The 21767-nt window shown below is 36.5% G+C and overlaps 1 protein-coding gene across 7 annotated transcripts in view; it reads left to right on the forward strand.

The window, feature by feature from the left end:
• CNKSR2 (connector enhancer of kinase suppressor of Ras 2) overlaps positions 1-21767 on the forward strand; it is a 216351-nt gene that overhangs the window by 80462 nt on the left and 114122 nt on the right. For 5 of the 7 annotated variants that reach the window (XM_056498623.1, XM_056498634.1, XM_056498644.1 and 2 more), the window contains exons 6-8: positions 2298-2417; positions 8924-8983; positions 13722-13790. In XM_056498623.1, coding sequence (XP_056354598.1) covers positions 2298-2417; positions 8924-8983; positions 13722-13790 — 249 coding nt within the window. The remainder of the gene's footprint in view (positions 1-2297; positions 2418-8923; positions 8984-13721; positions 13791-21767) is intronic. The other 2 variants (XM_056498673.1, XM_056498680.1) reach the window with 1 other exon arrangement.

Below are 21767 nucleotides of genomic sequence, written 5' to 3' on the forward strand. Positions count from 1 at the left end.
GACTGTCTGTACCCCTCTCATGGGGAGGCAGAGGTGCAGCTGCTCCAAGGGGCTATTCAGTGCATCTCAGCTTAGGCCTCTGCTCCATGCCATGCTGGACTTGCCCAACTTGTCCTTTCCCCATCATCTGTCAACGCAGCTGGGAATGTGTTTTTAATGGGGAGCCAAATCTGTGAAATGTCATATCTTGTCTTAGGTGGTAGGAACACTCCTTTTCTGTGTGTTTTGGCATCTCTTTGCACTGCAACAGTTGAAAATTGGAGAAAAAAATTAATTCGCTGTAAACAGAAGTCTCTCTGAAATTGTGAAGAGCCCCATATATTTAGTGGGTTTAAAGGAGATTAATAGGAAGAATAGGTGGATGAATACAAGTTTAAAGAGATATGAAAAACTCCATTTTCCACTGCAGAGAATAATTTATAAGTGAGTCTCTTCCCTTTGCACAAATAGCTGAATGCTCTGTAAGTTTTTTAAGCAATTTTTCAATTATTGTCAGTGCAGTGCCAAGAAGGAAACAGAAGTAAAATGCCAACACTGTATTTAAAATCGCAAATAAACAGAAATCTGAGCTTTCATTTTTATTATGTAATTTTACATAATTTTATCTTCTAAAAATGCCAGCTCAAAGCAATTTTCATGGGTCCAAAAGCCATTAAAGAAGCTTAAATTTCAATAAAGTTCTCCTTTTCACTTTTTTGTACTTTAGGTAAAGCACAAACAGTTCTTAACCTCATTTTATATATTTCTTGGTGTCCTTTGTTCAGTAATGATTCTGCATCATGAAAGAGTAGAAGGATGATATATGTGACTGTGCTTGAAAGTTGTATTTTTTTTGGAATAAGGTCATGTTGGTAATACAAATTTTGTTATATTTTCCATTTGATTCCAGTTTACTTATTCACCCTGAAACATTATTGCTCAATAAAATAAGCGATCTATATACAAACCTAAACTGCTTGTAAATACTTTAAGGAGGAGAAAAGTGTATTGAATTGTAACAGGATTAAGATGTCATTGGTTGTTTTTGGTTTTTTATGGTTGTTTGTGGGTTTGGGAGGCAGGTGGGTTTTGTTGGGTTTTGTTGGTTGGCTGGGTTTTTGTTTGTTTTGGTTTCTTTGTGGGTTTTGTTTTTTGTTTTTAATAACTTTTAAAAATTTTCCTTTTCATAAGATACTTGTAATTTGTCATTTAGAATTATAATAGTGACTTGGCAGGAGATTATATCCAGTTTTACATTACTTTTCCATGGAATTGTTGCAGATTTTTTTACTGTAAGAGCTATACTTTGGAATCTTGGAAGATTGATTGTTGCAACAGTTGGGTGCAGTTGTGCTTCAGTTATTTGAGGAGACTGGTTAGCTTTTATCTTTTGAATTTCTGAGTAGTTAAGCTGGTTCTTAATTGCTTTTGGAGATGCCCACAGTTTTGGGTCCAGAAGAATGTCCTAATCCCCGAGTTCACTGACAAAAGATGCGTGGGAAACCTGAACAGAGGAATCATTTAAAGTTCCTGACAGGAGACTTCCTGGAAAACATTGAAACTCTCAGAAATCACTTTCTTACAGCGAATCATAGGAAAGCCTCACAGCTTTCCTGCTTCTGAGAAGTTTGTTCAGGGAGCAAGAGATCAGGAGATGAAACAGTACCAATTTCAGAGTCTCAGCCTTTTTAGAAATTTTTTCTGTCTTGCTGCAGGGGCTGCCAACAATAACTGATTTAAGAGTTATCCCATTGTGAAGTGGTGATGTATTTTAATGGTCATGTCTGCAGTAGGAAATCATGTTTGGCAGCTGTAGAACCTGAGAAATGCAGTCCAAAGACAATTAGCATGTTTTATTAGTATAGAATCAACTTCAGAGTTAATGGGAGTTACCTGTCATCATTAAGAGCCTGATTTTCATCTGTGCTGAGCAGCTGCACATTCAGTGGAAATTAGTGGGCTTTGAGGCACTTATTGTCTTTGCAAAAGATGAGGGTGGGGTGGGGGTTGGAGCTCACCACACATTGCCTGTGTGCCTGAGCAGAGCATCTGTGCCTCAGAGTGCATGGGAACCCCTCTTTGTCTCTGCTCAGATACAAAAGTATTTGTCTCCAGTTCTTCCCTAGTCTGGTGCTATTAGTTCAGGGTCATCACAGATAATGTATTTTGTATTGTATTGCTGCCTGGGGCCTTTCCCCCTCTGCCTTGTGTGTACTTGAAAAATATGGTGATTTAAACTGTGTATTGACATTGGAATAGTTAGCAATGGTATGCTCATTGTGACTTTTTTTTTTCTTTTTTTCTTTTTTCTTTCCTAGTGTAAAACTCTCTCTGGCGTCTGTGATCACATTATCTCGCTCTCTTCTGATCCCCTGGTTTCCCAGTCTGCCCATCTTGAAGTGATCCAGCTTACAAACATCAAGCCAAGTGAAGGGCTGGTAAGAAGTACGCAGTTAATCAAACCCATCATCCAGGATGAGGAAGTGATTTTTTTTAAAAATAAGTTATATCTGTGAAAATGAATAGGACATTTTAGCCTTTTCTGTTTGAAGGTTTGAAAACAGTTTGATTCCTCATGCTAGTGTGATTTCTAATGCAGCTGGGCCAACAGGGAAGTAGTTTGTAAAGCTGACTGAAGTATGCAGAGTTCAGTGAACGGGGAGAAATGAGTAAGAAGTTCTTGCCATTTATATCAGCTTCTGAAAAATGGTTCAGATTGTTCTAGGATCTTGAAGTCTGAAGGGACTTAAATTACTAAGATCAACTCAACCAAGAAGTTCGCGTGGGCTTATGCACAAAACCTGTCAGATTCTGGAAAATGTTTCATAGTATCTCGGGGATATAAAGCTATTTTATAAGTTATTCCAGGGCTTCACAGCACTGCTGATAAGTAACTCATCGAATTTTACTGCAAGAAGACTGCAGTTCTTAATCAGGTGCTTGTAAAAGCTCTTAATGCAGCCATCCTGTGTTTGTAGTTCAAGAGCTGACCACTGATCTCTTGTTTACTCAAGTATCCAGCACCTGCTGCATGGAAACACCAGAGTATGACTTTACATCATTAATAATATCTGATCCCGTAATTTTTGGAGGTAGAAAAGAAGGTGTTCAGAATACAGTTAAACATTTTTTGTCTAAAGAAATAGCTTTTGCAACTTCTGCCCAAGCTTATTCTCATTCCATATTCTTGAATAGTCTTGAAGGAGGACTGCTGTATTTTTTGCAGCAGGTTTTTGAAGTTGTCTGGATGTTGTAGCTTTGGAGAATATTTTGGTTTGAGGGTTGGTTGTTGCTGGGTTTTGGGTTGATATGTTTTTCTTGGCAAAGTTGGTATGCCAAGTTATTTAGAGCAATTGTACTCTAAATTAATTTTCCATTCTTTGGAAGATTGCAATTAAAATATGAGAAAAACCCTAAACACTTGGATGAGTAAATATGGCCCCATCCTTTGTTTTAGTCTGCAGTTTGTTTTCCCTTCCTCCTCTGGCTTTCTTTTTTATCTCTGAATCCATTCTAAACTTGTCTTTCAGGATTTCAGCTTCTCATGGATTCTCTCCTCCCTCTCTTTCCCTCCCTTTCCCCTGAAATTTTAACTCTTCCACCACCTCACTACACTCAACCTTTTGAAACCCTTTCTTCTATTGTAAGGAGAAAATCTTCTTCCTCTTTCTCTTGATCACCTTTTTATGAGTACTGTCCATTTTTATCTGAAGTTTGGTTTTTTTTTTCTGTCTTGTGACTATTTTTTTTTTCCTCTTCATTTAAGTCTTTGTGTAGGTTGGTATGAACTCGCAGGGACTGAGAATTGTTGAATGGTACTTTTGTAAATAAGAATGTGTTTCATGGGTCTGTTCCTGCTGGGTAGCTAATGAGAGAAACTCTCTCCCTCTCTGTGTCTCTGTTTTACATCCTCTGTCTGTGTTGTCTGTTTAAACTGGAAGCTCTTCAGTGCAGGGCTTTTTCTTTTTATGTATTTGTGAACCAATTTAGCAGGGTCTTGATGTCATTGTCATAAAAATAATAATATGTATTTTTTGAAAAAAGGAAAATAGCAACTATTCAGTATACAAGCCTTAGAAGGATATAATGCCATTTTGACACAGTCATGGTTTCTTTCCCTCATCCTTGCCTTCATGCCACTATTGTGTTGCCTCGGCATTGTGCTGTCTCCTCTAGATTGTGAGCTCTCCAGAGCAGGCACCAAGGATGGTGGATTCATGCTGGGAGAGTGAAAATCATCCCCTTCCCTTTGTAACAGTGCCAGTCCTGCCAACAGATCCCCTTGTCATGTGGTTCTTGGTGCTTCATATGTTTTGGGCTCTTGAGCTTTTGTTTATTTGCTTTTAAACAAATGCCTTTGGATTAAGACACAGTGAATGCACATCAGTACACACTGAGTACGGAGGGTTTCAGTTTAAGAATTGATGGTGGAGCTTGGAGTTGTGAATAATCTCTGCACATCAGAAACGCTGGGATAAATGTGAAACTCAATAATTTCTGGACCTTCTTCCAGAATTTGTGCAATGATGGAGGTGGAAAAATGGTTTATTGCCAACTTTCCTGTAGGTTTTTGACCCACATGACAGTTCTGTACTGGCTTTACCAATCACTAAATAAAATGTTCTATAAAATGGAAGTACTTCAGGCAGAAGAAAAAAAGACAAGGATGACTGCTAACTGGGAAGACTTTTTGTCACCTATCATAAACAGAATATCTACCATCTCAAATTCAATAAGAAGCTAAAGTAAATCTGGAAGAGAAGGAAAGGAGATGAGAAGGCACTTAAAAGGCTGGAAAACAATGCTCTTTCCCTAAACTCATGGTAAACATATGATGGAATTAAGAAAATGCTTGGAGCATTTACAACTTAAAGAAGATTGGCATGATCAGGATATTTAAATCAGCACAAATAGTTCCTTCTCTGTGTTTGGTCTTTTCCTGTAGAAACGTAAGTATTTGTCAGAGGTAAATGCAAGTTTTCAGAATAATACCTGAATGCAGAAGAAACAAGTAAATGTGTTACCATGTCTTACAGATATTAAAACTAGTTAACACCTGTGACTAAATAACCTTTCAAGCAACTAAACCTATCAAGCAGAAAATGCTGTTAGGGTGTGATGTGAAGAACCTCTTGTTCTGGGTAAAGCAATTTTATGAGTGGGATTTGGTACTGGTTTTGTTGTTTGTTTTGGTTTTTTTTTTTTTTTTCCTTTTTTGTTTTCCCTCTATCCTTGTCTCTTATGACTGGCTGCATTCATGTGTTCTCCAGTGAGTGCTGCTGGGAGAAGAGATATAGCCTGCAGTGGCTGTGCAGTAAGGGTGAAAAGAGTTGTCATGGTAGAAAGTTATTTAAAAAGCCTTAAAATGAATTAATATGGTCAAGTTTGCAATCACCAACATGCTCCCATGTGTAATCCTTTCTTTTTTCTTTTTTTTTTTCTTTGAGGACTTGCAAGTTGTTTCATCTGTATCAGTAAGCAGAATTCAATTTAGTATGTTTTACATTACTGATATACAAAGAGACAAAACTGACTAGCTTAGGTAGCATGTTTTACCATGAAACAGACTTAAAAATGTTGCTGCTTGACTGAAAGCAGTGAATGTATTTAGACAAAAGCAGAAAACCAACTTTTTATTGGGTAGTTTTTCTGCAACAGTCACTTTCCACTTTATTTTTAATATAGAATAGAATATTAGAGAGTTGTAGCAAAGTTGAATTTCGATTGTTTCCTGTTCATACTATCATTTTAATCCTAGTCAGGTAAGTGAATGTGATACGATTTTAAGGGTTCAGAAATGCAAAGGTAAATTCATCAGAACATGAGTGATTGTTTGGGGTTCTTTTTTGCCTGCTGAAGCAAACAAAAAAGAAGCTTGTCATGTAAAAAATTGCTCATAAGGTACAAGTCATAGATACAGCAGGGTGTGGCAGCTGATCAAAGTGTCCTGCTTACTCTCTTTCCAGGATTCCAGTGTACTACTATTCCTCATATTTCTCCTGAATTTTTAAATTTAAATTTGTAATAGTGGAAGAGCTGTGAAAGAGTTATGAACAGCATTCTGAGAGCTGTTTGGAGTTAAAGAAGCGTGTGCAACTTCAGAGGGTTCCATGAAAATGGAGTGAAAGTAAAAAATTCAGTTACATGTCTGATAAAATGAAATTAGTATCTTCTTTCCTTTTCCATCCAGCATTGCATAAAAAATTGAGAAATATATTTTTATATACATAAAATATGTTAGAAATTTATCACATTCTGTTTTCATTTCTGAAAAAAAAAAGAACAAAAACAAAGAAAAAAAAAAAGAAAAAAAGCACAAAAGGTCTCTTTTCTAACCCCTAACCTAATCACCATGATTGGTTTCAAATTAGAGCTCTACCCATAACTGATCAGGACAATCTTTCATGTAATTAAGCATGAGTTACTAATATTTTTTAATCTAGGCATATATTTATTCCTGATTACTGGGTTGGTTAGCTTATGGTTATTTTAGTCATATAAACTGAGTTATCTTTCCTTTTATCTGGTGTAACTGACTCTTGTAAATTCTTAGGGGTATATCTTTGAATACATTAGACTGTATCTACCAATTTCTTTCAGTGCAAATGGACAGAGCACACACTGAACTCCTCATGTATTCTTGATTGCTAAAAATATTATTGTTATTGTGCAGCCACAAGGAGGCAGAGAGAGGAAAACTTGTAAATGTCTGTGGTATTCTTATTTCCATTCCAGATCAAACAATTGTAAGCAGAAATGTTCTCTGTACCATTTGCCATATATTTTTCACTTAAAAAAAGGAGTGGAGAAATGTGGGTGAAAGGGGCTCATTTTTATGTTGCAAAATGTTACCTCTCCTGATTTAAAAGCTGCTTTATATCAAGAATTATGTTGGCTCTTGTAAAATTAATGTGACATGGTACTAATATAGTATTTATTAATTTTACACATGTGGAATAATTACAACTTAGAGTGGGTATTTTTCAGCTTCCTTCTTCACTCTCTTAATGTGTGCAAAATCTTCATCCTAGCCTTTAAAGAACATTCTGCAAAAGTTCTTTCTCTTCTTTTGCATTTTCAAAGTCTTTTAAATTTATCAAAAAGACTAGATTGGATGTGAATTTCCTCTGGAATGGTGGCACACTTGGATGACCTTACTATCATTTGGAACAATGCTTTGCACAAAACTAAACACTGTGTAACCATTAAGTGTGAGTAATCATTAAGTGTGAGACTTTTCCCTCAGCTTTCACCCTGATGTTTAAGGTTGAAAGCAGTAACTCACTGTGAATAAAAATAAACATGTGGATTTCTTCAGAAATTTCTCTTTGGGGACCTGACTCAAAGTTCCTGTCACCATGGTCACTGTGATTTTAGCTCTTGCAATGTTGCAGGGTGTGTGTCCCAGTGACTTAGATTGGGATCCTTAGAGGGATTGAGGCCCCAGTTAGAGGTGGTTTGAGGGTAGGTGTGTGTACCAAGGGACAGACACCAACATATCTCAGTCTCTTGTGTGGCTCATTATGCTTTCTGTGAGATACCTGTATATTAGTGTTAAGATGTGTGTATATTGTTAGTGTTTCCCTACCTCACAGGGGTGTTGTGAGGATAAATGTATGAAAAAGCCTTTCTGTATCTGAGTTAAGCAAAAGCTGTGTGATGGAGCAGTCAATGGACAAATGGTTGAAGGTACATAGAGGAGGTGGAAATTGAAGGCTGATGTTGGGAGGTTTCTGACCGTGTAGTAATAAGTAGGTTCTGGATTTTTTGCCTTCTAGCTGTGGCAGCTGAACATGGTAATGGGGTTTGGTGTGATTAACACTATGTAATTATGCAGGAGTTTGCCTTTGAGCCACTATCCAGAGAAATTCAGGAAGTCACTGACTTGTTTTACTGGGAATATTATCCAGTTTGTTCATTTAGGTGTACTCATATCTGCTACCAAAATGTCTGCCAGTTCTGGTCCCAGTGTAGATTAGTCCAGCTCAGTATGTTCTCTTTGCCTTTTTGCCATACTTACGAGTGAGTGCACTGGGCTCCTCAGCTAGGAACAGACATCTCTGTGGCACTTCGATTAAAAAGAGAAAAAGTAGGTTATGGAGAAGATCTTTACTCAAGCCCTCAATGTTTACCTGCTTTCTGTAAAGTGGTTGAGGGACAGGATATTCCTCAGAAATCGTTGAATGCTCAGTGTATTGCCAATTATCTCTCATTTTTCCTTCTCTCAGTGTCATAGTGGGTGCTGTTAAAATGTTTGAATTAAGGCTTGGTGAAAAGGCATATTTGAGACACTGTCTTGGACTACTGTGCAGAAACTTCTGTCTGTTCATAAGCTATCCCTCCTTTTCCATATTTGTTCGAAAGAAGTGGGGTAGCTAACAAAGTTGGTGTTGAATTTTTCATCATTGAGTTTTATAGCTGAAGTGTTCACTGGGATGAGTGAGGCTGTGAGAAAGTCTTACAGCCATTTTGCAGGCACAATTTCAAGCACTGGAACAGTTTGAAAGTTGTGTTTGCAGCATTGCCTAGTGAAGACTCCAGATCTCTTAAAACTCAATGTAGTTTTCAAAGCAATGTAGTATTTCAAAATAGACATATTGATCATACTAAGGCAATTTGTAATTCTTGGGCTTTTTGTAAGGCATTGTTTTGTAGTTGAAGAAGTGTATTTAAAAACCCTGGGAGTATTTATGGACATAACTGTGGTAAACATTTTAATTTTCTATTGCTAATTAGGGCCAAAATGATTTGGGCTGTTCTTGAAGTGTATAAAAAAGCACTTTCTTTTGCGGAGACAAATTCCTCATGGCATGCATTAAAGTCCACAAATCTTAAAGAAAGCAAAAAGAAAAGAGAGATTCTTTAAGAGATATGCAAATTTTGTTTGGATGGTGATGGTTGTGAAACACTTTAAAAATTCTTTCCCATGATGTCTTTTTCTTAGGGTATGTACATTAAGTCAACATATGATGGTCTTCATGTAATTACTGGAACAACAGAAAATGTAAGTATTGTTAATACTGTATGTTCAGGCCTGGAAGCCTTTCTGACCTTACCTGTGGTTAATGCTTTCCCTTTGCTATAAACTACATTTTGCTTGCAAACTTGTGCTGGTTGGCTGTTAAGGACCAATGGCATGTTGGACAGCAGATGCTTGTGCTTGTTTACCTCAGAATTGAAAGAGTTGTTCCCAGTTAAGGACCAAGAGAATCAGTCTTGATTTGCTCTTGCAAGACACCTAAAATGCTTTAGTTGATCAAGACAGGAAGCAGCTGTCTTGGAGTTACTTTGCTCTGTGAATAAAAGATAAATGTCGATATTATATTTAGGCTGTTAATGCTGAAGTTTGCTGCAGTATTAGACAAACAGCTTTTATATTTTCCATCTATCAAGCTTCATTTTTTAAATAAATGAGTGCATGGATATGGACATCCCTTTACATTGACAAATAACCATGTGTTTCTGCATGAACTTATGAGTAATGCCTATGGAAAGGAACACTTATTACCAGTGTACTAATTCTCACTGAAGGCATTAAAGAGTAAGTAAAACATAACAGATTACTTTTCAAAAAGCCTTTGAAATACAACCTCCTTCTCTTGTACACTATATTTAGGGAACCAGCTGTCAGGAGTTGAGAGAAAGTATAATTTTGGGGGAAAAGGCTTCTATCCACAGTCTTCAATTAATGTGGAACAATCACTAAACAACACTGAACTATTCCATAATGGTTTAGGCAATTCCTTTCAAAGACTTTGATGGCATTTTCTTAAAATGAAGCTGTCAGAAATGTTTGTTTTGTCATGCTGCTGTGTCATCCTGTGGGAAGTGAAAGATACCTACATGACACTTACAGCTGCTGCATCTGATCTGCAGTGAGGTTCTGTTAACATCTCAATAAAATAGAAATTTTATTTTTATCCTTTCATAGGAGCTTCAATCTGATAGCCTTTTTCCTTTCTGTTTTCTGCTGTGGGCAGAATATCCATGGGTTATAACCAATAGATAATACCTGTTGTAGAATTTGTGTGAATGCTACCTGTCTTGGAATTAAAAAAAAAAAGCAAGGAATTTTAAGAAAAATAAAAATTCAAGAGAGTCAGGCCTACAGCTACAGACATCATTAGTGAAATTAGCAAAACTAAACAAATCAAATAGAACTACAGTTTATTTTAATCTAGAAAATATAGGAAATAAAGAGAGCAATTTTTACAGTTGAATCTCTCAAAGAAGGAACAATTTCTTTCCATAACTTACTAATGGAATTAATTTCCCAGGGGCAAAGATAAAAATAAAATCCTAATGCATTCCCTCAAAACTCTTATCTTTTGTGATTCATGAATATAATTTAAAGCTATGTCAGGAAGCTTCAGTCATGATGACTCTTCTGCTGTTGTTACTGACTCTCTCCCTCACTGTGACACCCTGGAGGTGCTCATGGCAGACCAAGAAACTGCTCTCTGTTGTCAAAGGAAAAAGCTGCTGTGTGTTAAAGCAATTGTGAAAAAGAGTAGTGCTTTAGAGATAGAAGGGGGTCTTCTGCTTTTAAGAGAGCAGCTTTCTAGGTGCTTTCTTTAACACACACACACACACACACACACACACACACACACATATATATGTGCACACACAGAGTTTTGATTTTGGTAGATGGGAGGAGAAAGGTCTAAGCAGCATGGCCAGAATAAGATCATGATAGTGCACATGTGATTTGACCTGCTGGCCTTAACATGTTTACTCTTTGCAGTACAGTTTAACTTCTAGGAAACAAGAATCCAAATTGTCTTGCATTTGAACAAAATTTTGTGTCCTTTTAATTTCCAAGTCTTTTCTTCCGAGTAAGACAGTGACAGAATTTTTTGTCTGAAAGATCCTGGAGAAGAACATGTGTCTGTATTAAACACAGTATCATGGTAGTTCTCTCCACATTAATGTAAGAGACTAGTTTTGTAATGACAGTTCTGCTTTTTGTGTCTGGCCTTTGAGGTGTTTGATACCAAACTGCAAAGCCCGTTAGAGTGTGGATCTTGCTGTTTGGCATTAGGAGTCATCTCCCCCAACATGTTAGCCCTGCAGATCAAAGCATCTGTGCTTGGGCTGGGAGGGGACAGTGTTCCTCATAGGTCACTGCCCTGTAAGGGCTTCTCTCTGGTGGCCCTATAGCATTAGAGTAAGCTGAGCTTTCCTATTTGTGTCTTCTGTTTTTTTGTTTGGGAGTAACAATCTAAGGGGTGTTTTGGTCCAACAGAAGATTTTAAGTTTCTTGTTGAGTAGCCCATCTAGACCCTGTTGGAGAGATTCTTTTAATTCACAAATCAAATGTGTCCTACAAATAAGACCATTTTTTTCTTTGGTTTTCAAATATAAAAGAGCATTTTTCTAAAGTAATGGCATGCAGTACATCTCCATCAGGAATGTGGCTTTGAGGGGGTGCTCCCAGTATTCCCACTTACTGTAGTCTGATTGGCTTTGCATGGTGCCCTTAGATCACAGGGAAGAGAGATTTTCAGAAGAAATACTACCAAAAGCTCCACTGTGGGCATGCAACAATTGTGCTGCAGGGGCTCTAAACTGGACTTTTAGACAGTGTGGGTATATCAGGGGAATAGGAAAAAAGACATCATTTAGTTTAAAGGACAAAACTAAATCTATTCCAAAGAATAAATCTAAGCAGATTCTGAAAAGCTTTTAGTTATTGATGTGTGAGCCTCACTAACAGGTGCTTCCATCTCTTCAGCTCCCTGTTGAATCAAATCACCAGCTAATGAAGATACACCTATGGTGTGTCACACATTGTTCCTCCTAGTAGGACTTCATGAGTGGATTCTGTGCTTAATGATCAGCATATACATCTAAAAAAGACCTTATTGATTCTTCTGTTTTCCTTAAATAGCCCTGATAGAAGATACTATTTTACAGCAAAGTCTATTTTTTACTGGGGAGGAAAAAGCAATAAGGAACAGGAGTTACAACCTGTTCAGAAGACCACAACCTTGACATGTCTTTATAAATTTTACCTCACCTTGTGTTTGAGGCATAATTGCAATTAGGCTTTTTTTAATATAGACTATTCCAGTTTGAAGATTTTGAGACCATGTTTTAATTGCTTGGCAAACTTGACCTCTGTTGTCAAGATTAAGCTGCAAATGCTGAAAACACTGTAAAGAAAATGATCTGTCATAAGAAACTCCTGAAGAGTTCAAGGGTAATGACACAGAATTCACTTGCATTTGCATTTTAAGTCTTAGGTGTAACTACATCTGAGCTAAAAGAGCTGTATTACATAGGAGGATTATAAAGATTTTACAGGTATGAATGAGTAAGTGTGAGTAGTGAAATGGCAGACAGAAGACAGATTATTGGGACATAATCACCAGTGATAAAATTTTTCCCCAAGTCACTCGACCAATACTTTTATTGCTTAAATAGTGCCAATATGTCAAGGCTGGTGTTATTTATATAAGTAAAATGACATTCTTACCAGCCCAGTTTGATTTAGGATGTTCTGTGCAATGTCTGCTAGGACTGAGTCATGAGTGACCCTTCTTTCAGCCTCTCATGTCTCTTGGATGTTTTCATTTGTACCCTGTCCTTAACTTAGGCCATGAATTATATGCAATTGAACTAGAAAGTCATGGCTTAGCTGTGGGACATGTTTTGAATGGGGATGTAGTACAAAGATTATAACCAAAAGTCTACATTTTGGGCCTGGAGCATTTTCAGATGACCTGTTCTCTCAGCTGAAAATTAAATTAATTTCACTCCTTAAGATAAAATTTGTAGCAGTTTTTTGAGGTTTTTTTGTTGTTGTTGGTTTTTTTTTTGTTTTTTTTTAAGAAATCTGCTCCTGAGCAACATGTTTCTTTTGGGCCGTTTTGTCAAACTGTCACTCTCACCTTCTACTGTGGAGTCAATTAAGTGCCTTCTGGCAGCCACAGTATTGTGAGAAAAATTAAAGTGTGACTCTGAAAAATGGAAAGAATTTATTTTCCTTTAAACTTAGAGGTATTCCCCTCAGAAGACAGTTGGTCTACTGTAAAGAGAGAATAAGGGAAAATTTGTGGGGCTTTCACTTTATGGAAGAGGTGTTTTTGGGGCTTTTTTAGAGGATTTTTTTCGAGACAAAAGCAAAGTACAAAACTAATTTGGTTTTTTGAAAGTGATCACTGTAGGATTTTGGTGATGGTTCCATTTCTTTCATCTTAATAATGTTCCAAAAACCAAAGTTGCCATTAACTTACTTGCTTTACCTAGGTTGTACCTAACCCAGTCTTCTCTTCTTGTGTTCTGTTTGCAGAACAGTAATTTACTAAAGCTCTCTGCAACATTTTGAAATTTGTAGAATAAAAAGACAATTTTATGAAATTTGTGTATTATTTGTTTATTGCCAGTTAGTCTTGGTAGGTTCAAAAGTCAGCCAAAGATTGGCTTTCGAGACTTAAGAGATTTCTGGCAGATTAAAGCAGTTTTTGGTCAGGATGAAATTCAGAGGAACTCCTTAGGACTCGGTTATCATAAGTAGTCAAATCTTTCTTAACATATGATTTTATTGTTTAGAATAGTGCATATCATTTTTCTCCAAGAACAAACTGATTTATTGAATATTTCTTTAATTCTTTATTTCACAGTAGAATGTCTCTCAATCTAACCTGATTTACATAGCTTAGCAATCATACTGCTGAAAGAGAGATGATGACCGGTAAGACCTGTATTCTTGATCATCTCTTTTATTTTAAATTCAGTCACCTGCAGATCGGTGCAAGAAAATCCATGCTGGGGATGAAGTGATTCAAGTTAACCACCAAACTGTGGTATGTATAACTATGTTCTGTGTCAGTTGGAGATAGAGGGGCACATTAGCATGTGTAGAGAAGAATTGTGTAGAAAAATGTGTTTTTATAAATCATTATTTCTTCTAGCATCTAAATTTTCTTTTTCTCTTTTGAAACCAAATAGTTCTGCAGTCTGATGCTAAATCCTGATCATCTGAGTATTACAGGAGATACCAAGTTAGGCCAAATATCTGTGGCTTGGGAGATTTGTTAGGCTGTTTTCTGCTTGCCCATGCACTGTTAATAAGCAGTTGGTTTAAAGGTAATGGAAATTTTGGGTTGAAGGGATGCAGGGAGTTGGAAATATTGTACCTTTGTGGGTTTAAGATCAAGAATGCTTCTTGGAAGCTGGAAAACTTACTGCTTCCCAAGCATACCGGAAAGTGTAGAGTGTGATTTTTAAGAATTCAAGCGTGTGAAATTCCCATATGGGTTCCTAGGTGATTGAGTTAATTTAAAGACAGGTTTTAAACATGTAAACTTAAAATTTAACAAGCCTTTCAGACATGATAGTGAAGAAAACTAATACCATGCAAATTGCCTTTTGTGGGAACAGATACTTGTTAGTGCCTGATGATTTTTAGTTAGTATTAGTGAACTGTTAAAATTAATTTACCTTTTCTAAGGAAAGGCTTTGTAAGAGAAAAGGCAGACTTACAGTATAAAAAGGAGCTATTCTTTTTCCAAAGCATGAAGTTTCTTGAGAGTAGTGAAAGTCAATATATGGAATTAGTGCAGCAGCCACTTGTTAGAAGTTGTGTTAGTCATTCCACACAGGTCTCTACTTCCAGCTTTAGGCCACTGTACATCATGTCAGCTCCTCTGCACAGATTAGGGTAATATTTCACTATACCCTCCAGTTAAGTTTGAGATCAAATATACTGTACTATGTGAACTTTAACTGATGAGAAGGTATCTTTTGAGCTATGCAATGTAAGTTTGATAAGTCTGAGCAGGTCAGGATGAATTTTAATGCTGTTTTGGCCATACAGCTTCTTTATAAGTGTTGTATCCCATGATTACTTTTCATGTACAGTTGATGACTAATTTCTCTGTTTTTCTGCACTAAGGGAGCTTATGATATCAATTTAATTTGAAAAACATTTTAGAGCATTATTATTTTGGCTATTAAAATGTGTACACACCTGAAGAAGCACATCAATGAACATTCAGTACTAGCTAACTAGTTTTCCCAAAAATTTCTGATGATGCTGTAAAGTTGCCTTGTCAACTTGAAAATTTACACTCGGCTAGATATTTATTCTAGTTTTCTTAGCTCATCTTCACTGCATTTATTTGATAGAAAGATCAGATTCTTAACTCACACACTAGCAGTTACTTGCCTTAAGATGAGCTTTCTTACCTATGTGGACAGAATATTTAATGTAGGATTTGGGTGTCTGGGCTTTTGCATAAGTGAAGTATTTTCAGAGACACAGAAAAATGTAGTTGTATTTCTAGGGAAAAGGACCACAGAGAACTAAGACAAACTTGGTTTAAAATGGCAAATATGTATAGTAATAGACTAAACCCCACATTTACTTATGCTTTTCTTTGTATCAACAATATAATTGAAGTAGTTGTTATCATTGATATTGTGTGCAATGTATACAAGTAATTTTCTTGTATTCTAGTGTTAATTTTCCATAGTGAAAGTCAATTAGGATTTTCTTAGAAGTGTGGTAGTACTTCCCATGTTTACTTTGCAAAAGTACACTACGTTCACTCTTCAATTTATAAAGCCCAAATATTTCATTTTTTCTATAGATTTTGCAGAATTTGACAAGAGTCTAAGTAAATCCTTTTGTACTCCAGCCCCTGTCATGAGGAATTTACTGTCCAGTTCTAGGAATCTGTTTTTCTGGGAAGACATATTATTCCTTATGGTGACTCTTGCTTAGGAGATAAATAATTCTGAAGATACTACATTTCATTTTTACGGTTTATTGATTTTTTTTCACACTTGATATATTACTCACCAGCAGCAAATACAGGACAACTTGCTGCCCATAACCTCCCATACATATATTTACATATCATATGTAACTCATCATACTTATATCGTTTGTATTGGCCATAGAAATAACTAAGTTTTTTAAATATCAAATTTTTTAGAAATATCTAATTCTAAAGGTGTAGGGAAGTGTTATTCACATGTAGTTGTTACTAAAGTCAAGTTTTGTAAATGAAGACTCAAAATGTAAAAAAAAAAAAAAAAAAAAAATCCTAACTTTAAATTCTCTTAAAGCCCTTTTTAAAAAATTTTCTTCAGTTATTTCATGTATTTATCTGTCAAATTGAAGTTAATGTCTGTCTTTTGTACTTTATATTTCAAAGAGTAAATACAAATATGAAGAAGAGAAGTTCCATACAATTGGTTTAAAAATCCAACTTGTTAGGTAATACATTTTATAAGAATCACATTGTAATAATTATGAAAGGCTGCTTTTTCAGAAAGCCCACTTGCTTTCAAACAAGCAGCATGACAAAGTAGGAAAATGGTTAAGTGATTTATACTGATTTTCATTATTCATGTCCTAATACTGGGTGTCAAATAGTTTTAAATTGTCTATTGACATCCTCTGCTTGTAGTGATGCTTAATCTTTGTAGTATTTCATTTGACAGTGAAATCAAAGAATTTCACGTGATTATTTTGATTGTTTGCTATTCAATAGAAAACACATAAACAGGATTATTCCACTTGTTGCTGGCAGGATGTTTGGACTGTTTATATCTTCTAAATTAAAAAAAAAAAATTGATTAGGCCTAAAGTCAATGAAAAGTTAATGTTTAGAAAAATTGTCCTTTAAACAGTTGTTTCTCGAGGTTAGCTGTGTGAATCTTCTGTGTCAGTTTTGCCTTACAGACAGATTTATTCTTCAATAGCTCTGTAATTAATAACTCCCTCCAACATGAGATAGTCATGGACCTGCTGGACCAAGTCCAGAGGAGATCACAAAGATGATCCCAGGACTGGAACACCTCTCCTTGGGAATAGGCTGAGAGAGTTGGGATTGTTTAACCTAGAGAAGAAAAGGCTTTGTGGAGATTTTGTAGCATCTTCCAGTAACTAAAGGGGCTGAAGGAGAGGAACTTTTTACAAGGGCTTTTATTGATAGGCCAAGGAGAATAGCTTCAAACTGAAAGAGGGCAAATTTAGATTAGATGTTAGGAAGAAATTCTGTGCTGGGAAGTTTGTAAAGGACTGGAAAAAGTTACCCAGAGAAGCTGTAGATGCCCCAAGCCTGGAAATGTTCAAGGCCAGGTTGGACAGGGCTTTGTGGAGATGTCTCTGCCAGGGCAGGGGGTTTGACACTGGGTGATCTTTAGGGTCCCTTCCAACCCAAGCAGTTCTGTGATTCTGTGACTCTTCTATTAAGATTCAAAGACTCAAAGGATTTAGACAATGTCTACTCCTAAACTTCCCTGCAAATTCCATCCTTAATCTTCTCTAAAAGTCTGTGTGTCTAAAATATTTCCAATGCAAACAAACAAGCAGAAACACCTTCCTCATTTGGATATTTCAGAATTTGCACTGTACTGCAGTACTCATGTTTCTGCCCATATGTAATTCAAGAGCCTGTTCTGGCTCAATATAGTCTTTTTTTTAACCAACTGAAAGTACAGGACACTATTTTAGTGCTTAAAAGAATTACTTCTCTCCATAGTACTCTTCCTGGTTTAATCAGTGGTAAAACAGTAGAGAAGATACTCCAAGCAGAAAACAGGGATGTGCAGACTCAGGGAGATGTGGGATTTTGATTAACAGTCTATTCTTGTAAAAGAGTTTCTTTGTTTTGGAGGCATATTTGGCACATTGCATATACTTTGAATATAAGTATGATATAATTTATGGATTGAATATGTTTGACATGATGTGATAGACTTGTGGATTCCCAGAATTTGTGTTAGTTGGCTAAAACTCATCAGAACTTAGGTAAATGTTGATTATGGGAAGAAATAGGTGACTATAGTCAATTACCAATCTGTTGCATGTAGAAAGTGGTAGGTTTAGTGCATTTAACTCCTAAACATGGAAATTGTTTTTTATGGCATCTTGTAATGGATAACACTTAACTTTTATACAGCAGATTTCTTGCTGTGGAAACTCCAGTGTGCCAAACCAAGTCCACATAATTGATATACAGGAACTCTTTTTATATTTATGGTACAAAAACTTAGAGGAGATTTTGCTAAAATTCCACTGAAACATGACAGATATATTTACAAGATCATACCTTGCTTTGTTGGAAGGGTATACACTTATGAATGAGTATGATGCCTTTCTAGATACTCATCCTAACTTAAATCTTTGTTTAGGAAAATGAAAGAACAGATTTTTAAGTTTTGCTGTACAATTAATGAGGAGAGTTCAATTTCTACAGAATGTCTTGGAATTTGTTAGGAGATGGTAAATTCCAGCTCCTAGGAAATAATGAACTTGGGGTGCATGTGAATCTCTGGAGCGTATACATCCAAAATGGAGTTTGCAGTAGATGGCTTCTTATTTAGGGGGGAAAACCAAACAAAACACCTACAAGTAGAAAAATGATGCTGCAAATATTTATTTGTTTTTTCTGCACTGTTTCTGTTCTAGCTGGGCTTTTGTGAACACAGATATTTCATTTAAGGCCTTGTTAACTTGGCTTTTAATGAGGCAGTATTTCTAAAGAGGCTTAGTGGGAAAGTGGGCTGGGATAGTGCAAGGCAGGGGCACAGCCAGGTCAGTCCAAGCTTTTAACATAAGGTGCTTGACACCTTATACAAGTTCCATTAACAACATCTTTATTTAAAACAGTATATTTATTCTCTCATGATACTTGACTTGAACAAAAAACAGTGCATCAAAATCATAAAAGTTCAAGGGAAATGAGCTTTTTATTTAGTCTCCTTCTGTTGCATGTGCTTTTATGGAGGCAGAGATAGAAGAACAGCTCCCAGATCATGCTTTTAATCCTTTCTTAATCCTTTGGCTTTCTCTGTTTATAAAAGTTTGGTAAATGTTAATACAGACATTTAGTTTTAATGGTAGGTGGGATTTACATTTAAAACCTTTTTAGGGTTATCCAGAAATGTTCATGGAAGTCTCTGTGGAAGTAACGTAGTTCTGTAGGGCTCCGTCCTAAACTCATTGTAGTTTCCCAGGGTAAGGGGTCAATTTTTGACAATTATAGTCTGTCCTTCAACCACCCTCTGAATATTTCAATATAATTCCCTATCCTGTTTTTACAATCTCCATAACTATTGTGTAGTGCTGAGAAAGGAACTAAATTGTTATGATCCCCTCAAAAGAAAAAGGTTTTTTTTTTTCAATTTCTCTTTACCGTGGAATTTGTGATGAGACTATATGATGTTATTTATGTTATCTTTTTTACACAGATGTGCAGTTACTCACAAATATTTTATATTACATATGTCAGGGAAGTGTGGTATTGCAGAAATGAAATGTGTAAGAGAACATGATCTTTCATTTCCCCATGGGAACAAATGCTGGATGCTCTTGTCCGTGGAATCTCTTTCCACTTGATCCCTGGGGGTTGTTTGGAGTTGATGTGTGGAACACACACCACTTTGATCAGTGCAGACTCATTCTAATGTAAATGGGTGCTGTGCCAGTGTGGGCATCCAGTTACACTTCCATGGCTGGCAGGACAGAACAGCTAACAGACAAGTCATTGTCACATCTGTGTTAGACCAGTATAAGCTTTGGCCAGCCCATGCTACTTCACATTTCTTCAGAACTTCAAATAATTTTCCTTATTAAATTTTCCCATTTAAGCACAGCTGTGTCACATTCCAGTGGAATTTCAGTTGCAGTAGAAAACTGCCACTGCCATTCAGCAGCTAGCTGCCTCCTAAATGATAACAGAACTAAACTATGTCAGTTTTTCTACTTTAATTTAAGGTCAGCCTGCTTGTCCTGCTTGCCTTAGCTGAAAGCATTAAACCTGGTTGACTGTGCCCAAGAATGGAAAGGGAACACTGTCAGTGTCTTTTGTAAATCACAAATGGTTGTGGGAACTTCTCCTTACAGCCTCTGGCTGTGCAAGTGGCACGTTTGGTCCTGTAGCCTGGGCACTGGCATCCCACATTCACTGTGCTCTTGGTTCTGTGCTCCAGAGCACCTGATCCCAACCCTCTGCTGCAATTCAGTGCCCTAGAATATGTGCTGGGCATGCTGAGCCTTGTCTGTGGGGTTGGTATGGAACTGATGGAGCTGTGAAAGGTTCAAGCACTGAAAGGTTGTGCGAGTCCTTTCAGGAGGTTCTTTCAAGTAGTTGGTGCAACAAGAGATGCTCATCATCTCATATGACTGGGACATGGCTTCAGTACCCATATCCTCTATTTCTCAAAGTATTCCTTGCCAGCTGATTGTGGTCTTGCTCACCAAATGCCATTTGCTATGTCCCACAGCTCACTCAAAACCAGATATTTTTTTATTCTGTCCTGCCTGTACCCCAGAATGGACAACTCTACTGTTATTGAGACCCAGTACTTTACTTGTTTGATTATATGAACATACAGGAACAACATTCAGCAGACAATATTCATATTGAGTTCTTAAATTATTTTTCTTTGGGGGAAAAAAGTTCTTTTGTAATTGAGGACATAGACTGCTCTGTACAGCTGCCTTTTGGGAATACTCACCTGGGCTGATTTCTCAACAGACACCAGGTGACTTTTTCTGGGTGGCACTGGTGGGCCTTCATAGTGTCACCACTGGCAATAGCCACATTTCTGAGTCCATATCCAAGTCTAGTATTTTTATACAAGCTACACTTAGGACTGAACACCTGAGGATGTGTTTGCTAACAACTGCTGCAGTATTCTGTGGGCTATTTTTGTGCCCTAATAGATAAATTCATCTGCACAGAACACACTGAAGATGATGTATTTTAACAGTTTTATTTTTTAGAGGGTTTTTTCTGTTTTGCTTTTGTCCCCCACATGGTGGCATTTCCATAGAAAAAAAACCCGCTAAGTGGTGCTGTAAATACTGAAAGACAATATGCTGACAAAATGTTTTTGCATATATTCCTGATAAAAATTATTTTCATATTCTCAGTAGTTGCTACTGGCTACAAATCTTGGCACAATTTGTATTTGTAGGCAGTTAAAATTAAAATTTTAACAGTATGTTCTCTGTAGTGAGAATGCTGTAAATCTTGCAGTTAAAATGGTTATTTCAGAATAGATAATTAGAGTATATTTCTAATGCCATGTAGCAGATATTAAGTAGAATTAGAGTTTTCTATTAACTTTTTTGATACCTGTAGAACAGAACACAGATTATATAACTTTTTGTCTCATAAGAACAGGTTAAAAAGGCTTATTGTTAGTGCATGTTCAGGTATGTGTATTTGGAAAGGAAGGCAGGTATAATTCTGCTGCTTATAATTTTAACCTTTTAACTGAGGTTGCTGAAAATTGAAGTACACTGTAGAAAAGATGATGAAAACTTATGGATGTTTTCAATGTTGTATATATTAACACAACTGACATTACAGTGGTGCACAGCCTGGACCACATATAAGTTAGGCTGGAATAATTTTGAATACTTCTGTGCTTTGTGCAGGGAGCAGCTGTGCACATGACACAGCTGATCTTCAGGTTTCAGCCTGATTTTCTGTTGTGTAATCTGTTGTCTTATCCTGATGAAATTAGGAGGTAACTGTGGGGAAGTGTAAGATAGTGATAGTTGTTGTAAAAATAGATCAAAACAGTAAGAAAAGCAAATTCATTCTGTGTCACATGGGAGGAAAAATTAAAACAAGGGAAATTCTGTGATTTGAGTAGAGGTGCTCTGAATATGTAAATTTTTTAAAAAAAAAACTCAGTACTGGATTGAAACAACATAGTAGCTTAAACATTGTCTATGGCTAATTCTTTTAATAGAAATTAGATGGAAAAAAAAAAGAAAAGCTCTGTCATGACTAAATAATTTCTACTTCTTA

Source organism: Oenanthe melanoleuca, chromosome 1 (assembly GCF_029582105.1).
Source record: "Oenanthe melanoleuca isolate GR-GAL-2019-014 chromosome 1, OMel1.0, whole genome shotgun sequence".
Taxonomy (NCBI): Eukaryota; Metazoa; Chordata; class Aves; order Passeriformes; family Muscicapidae; genus Oenanthe; species Oenanthe melanoleuca.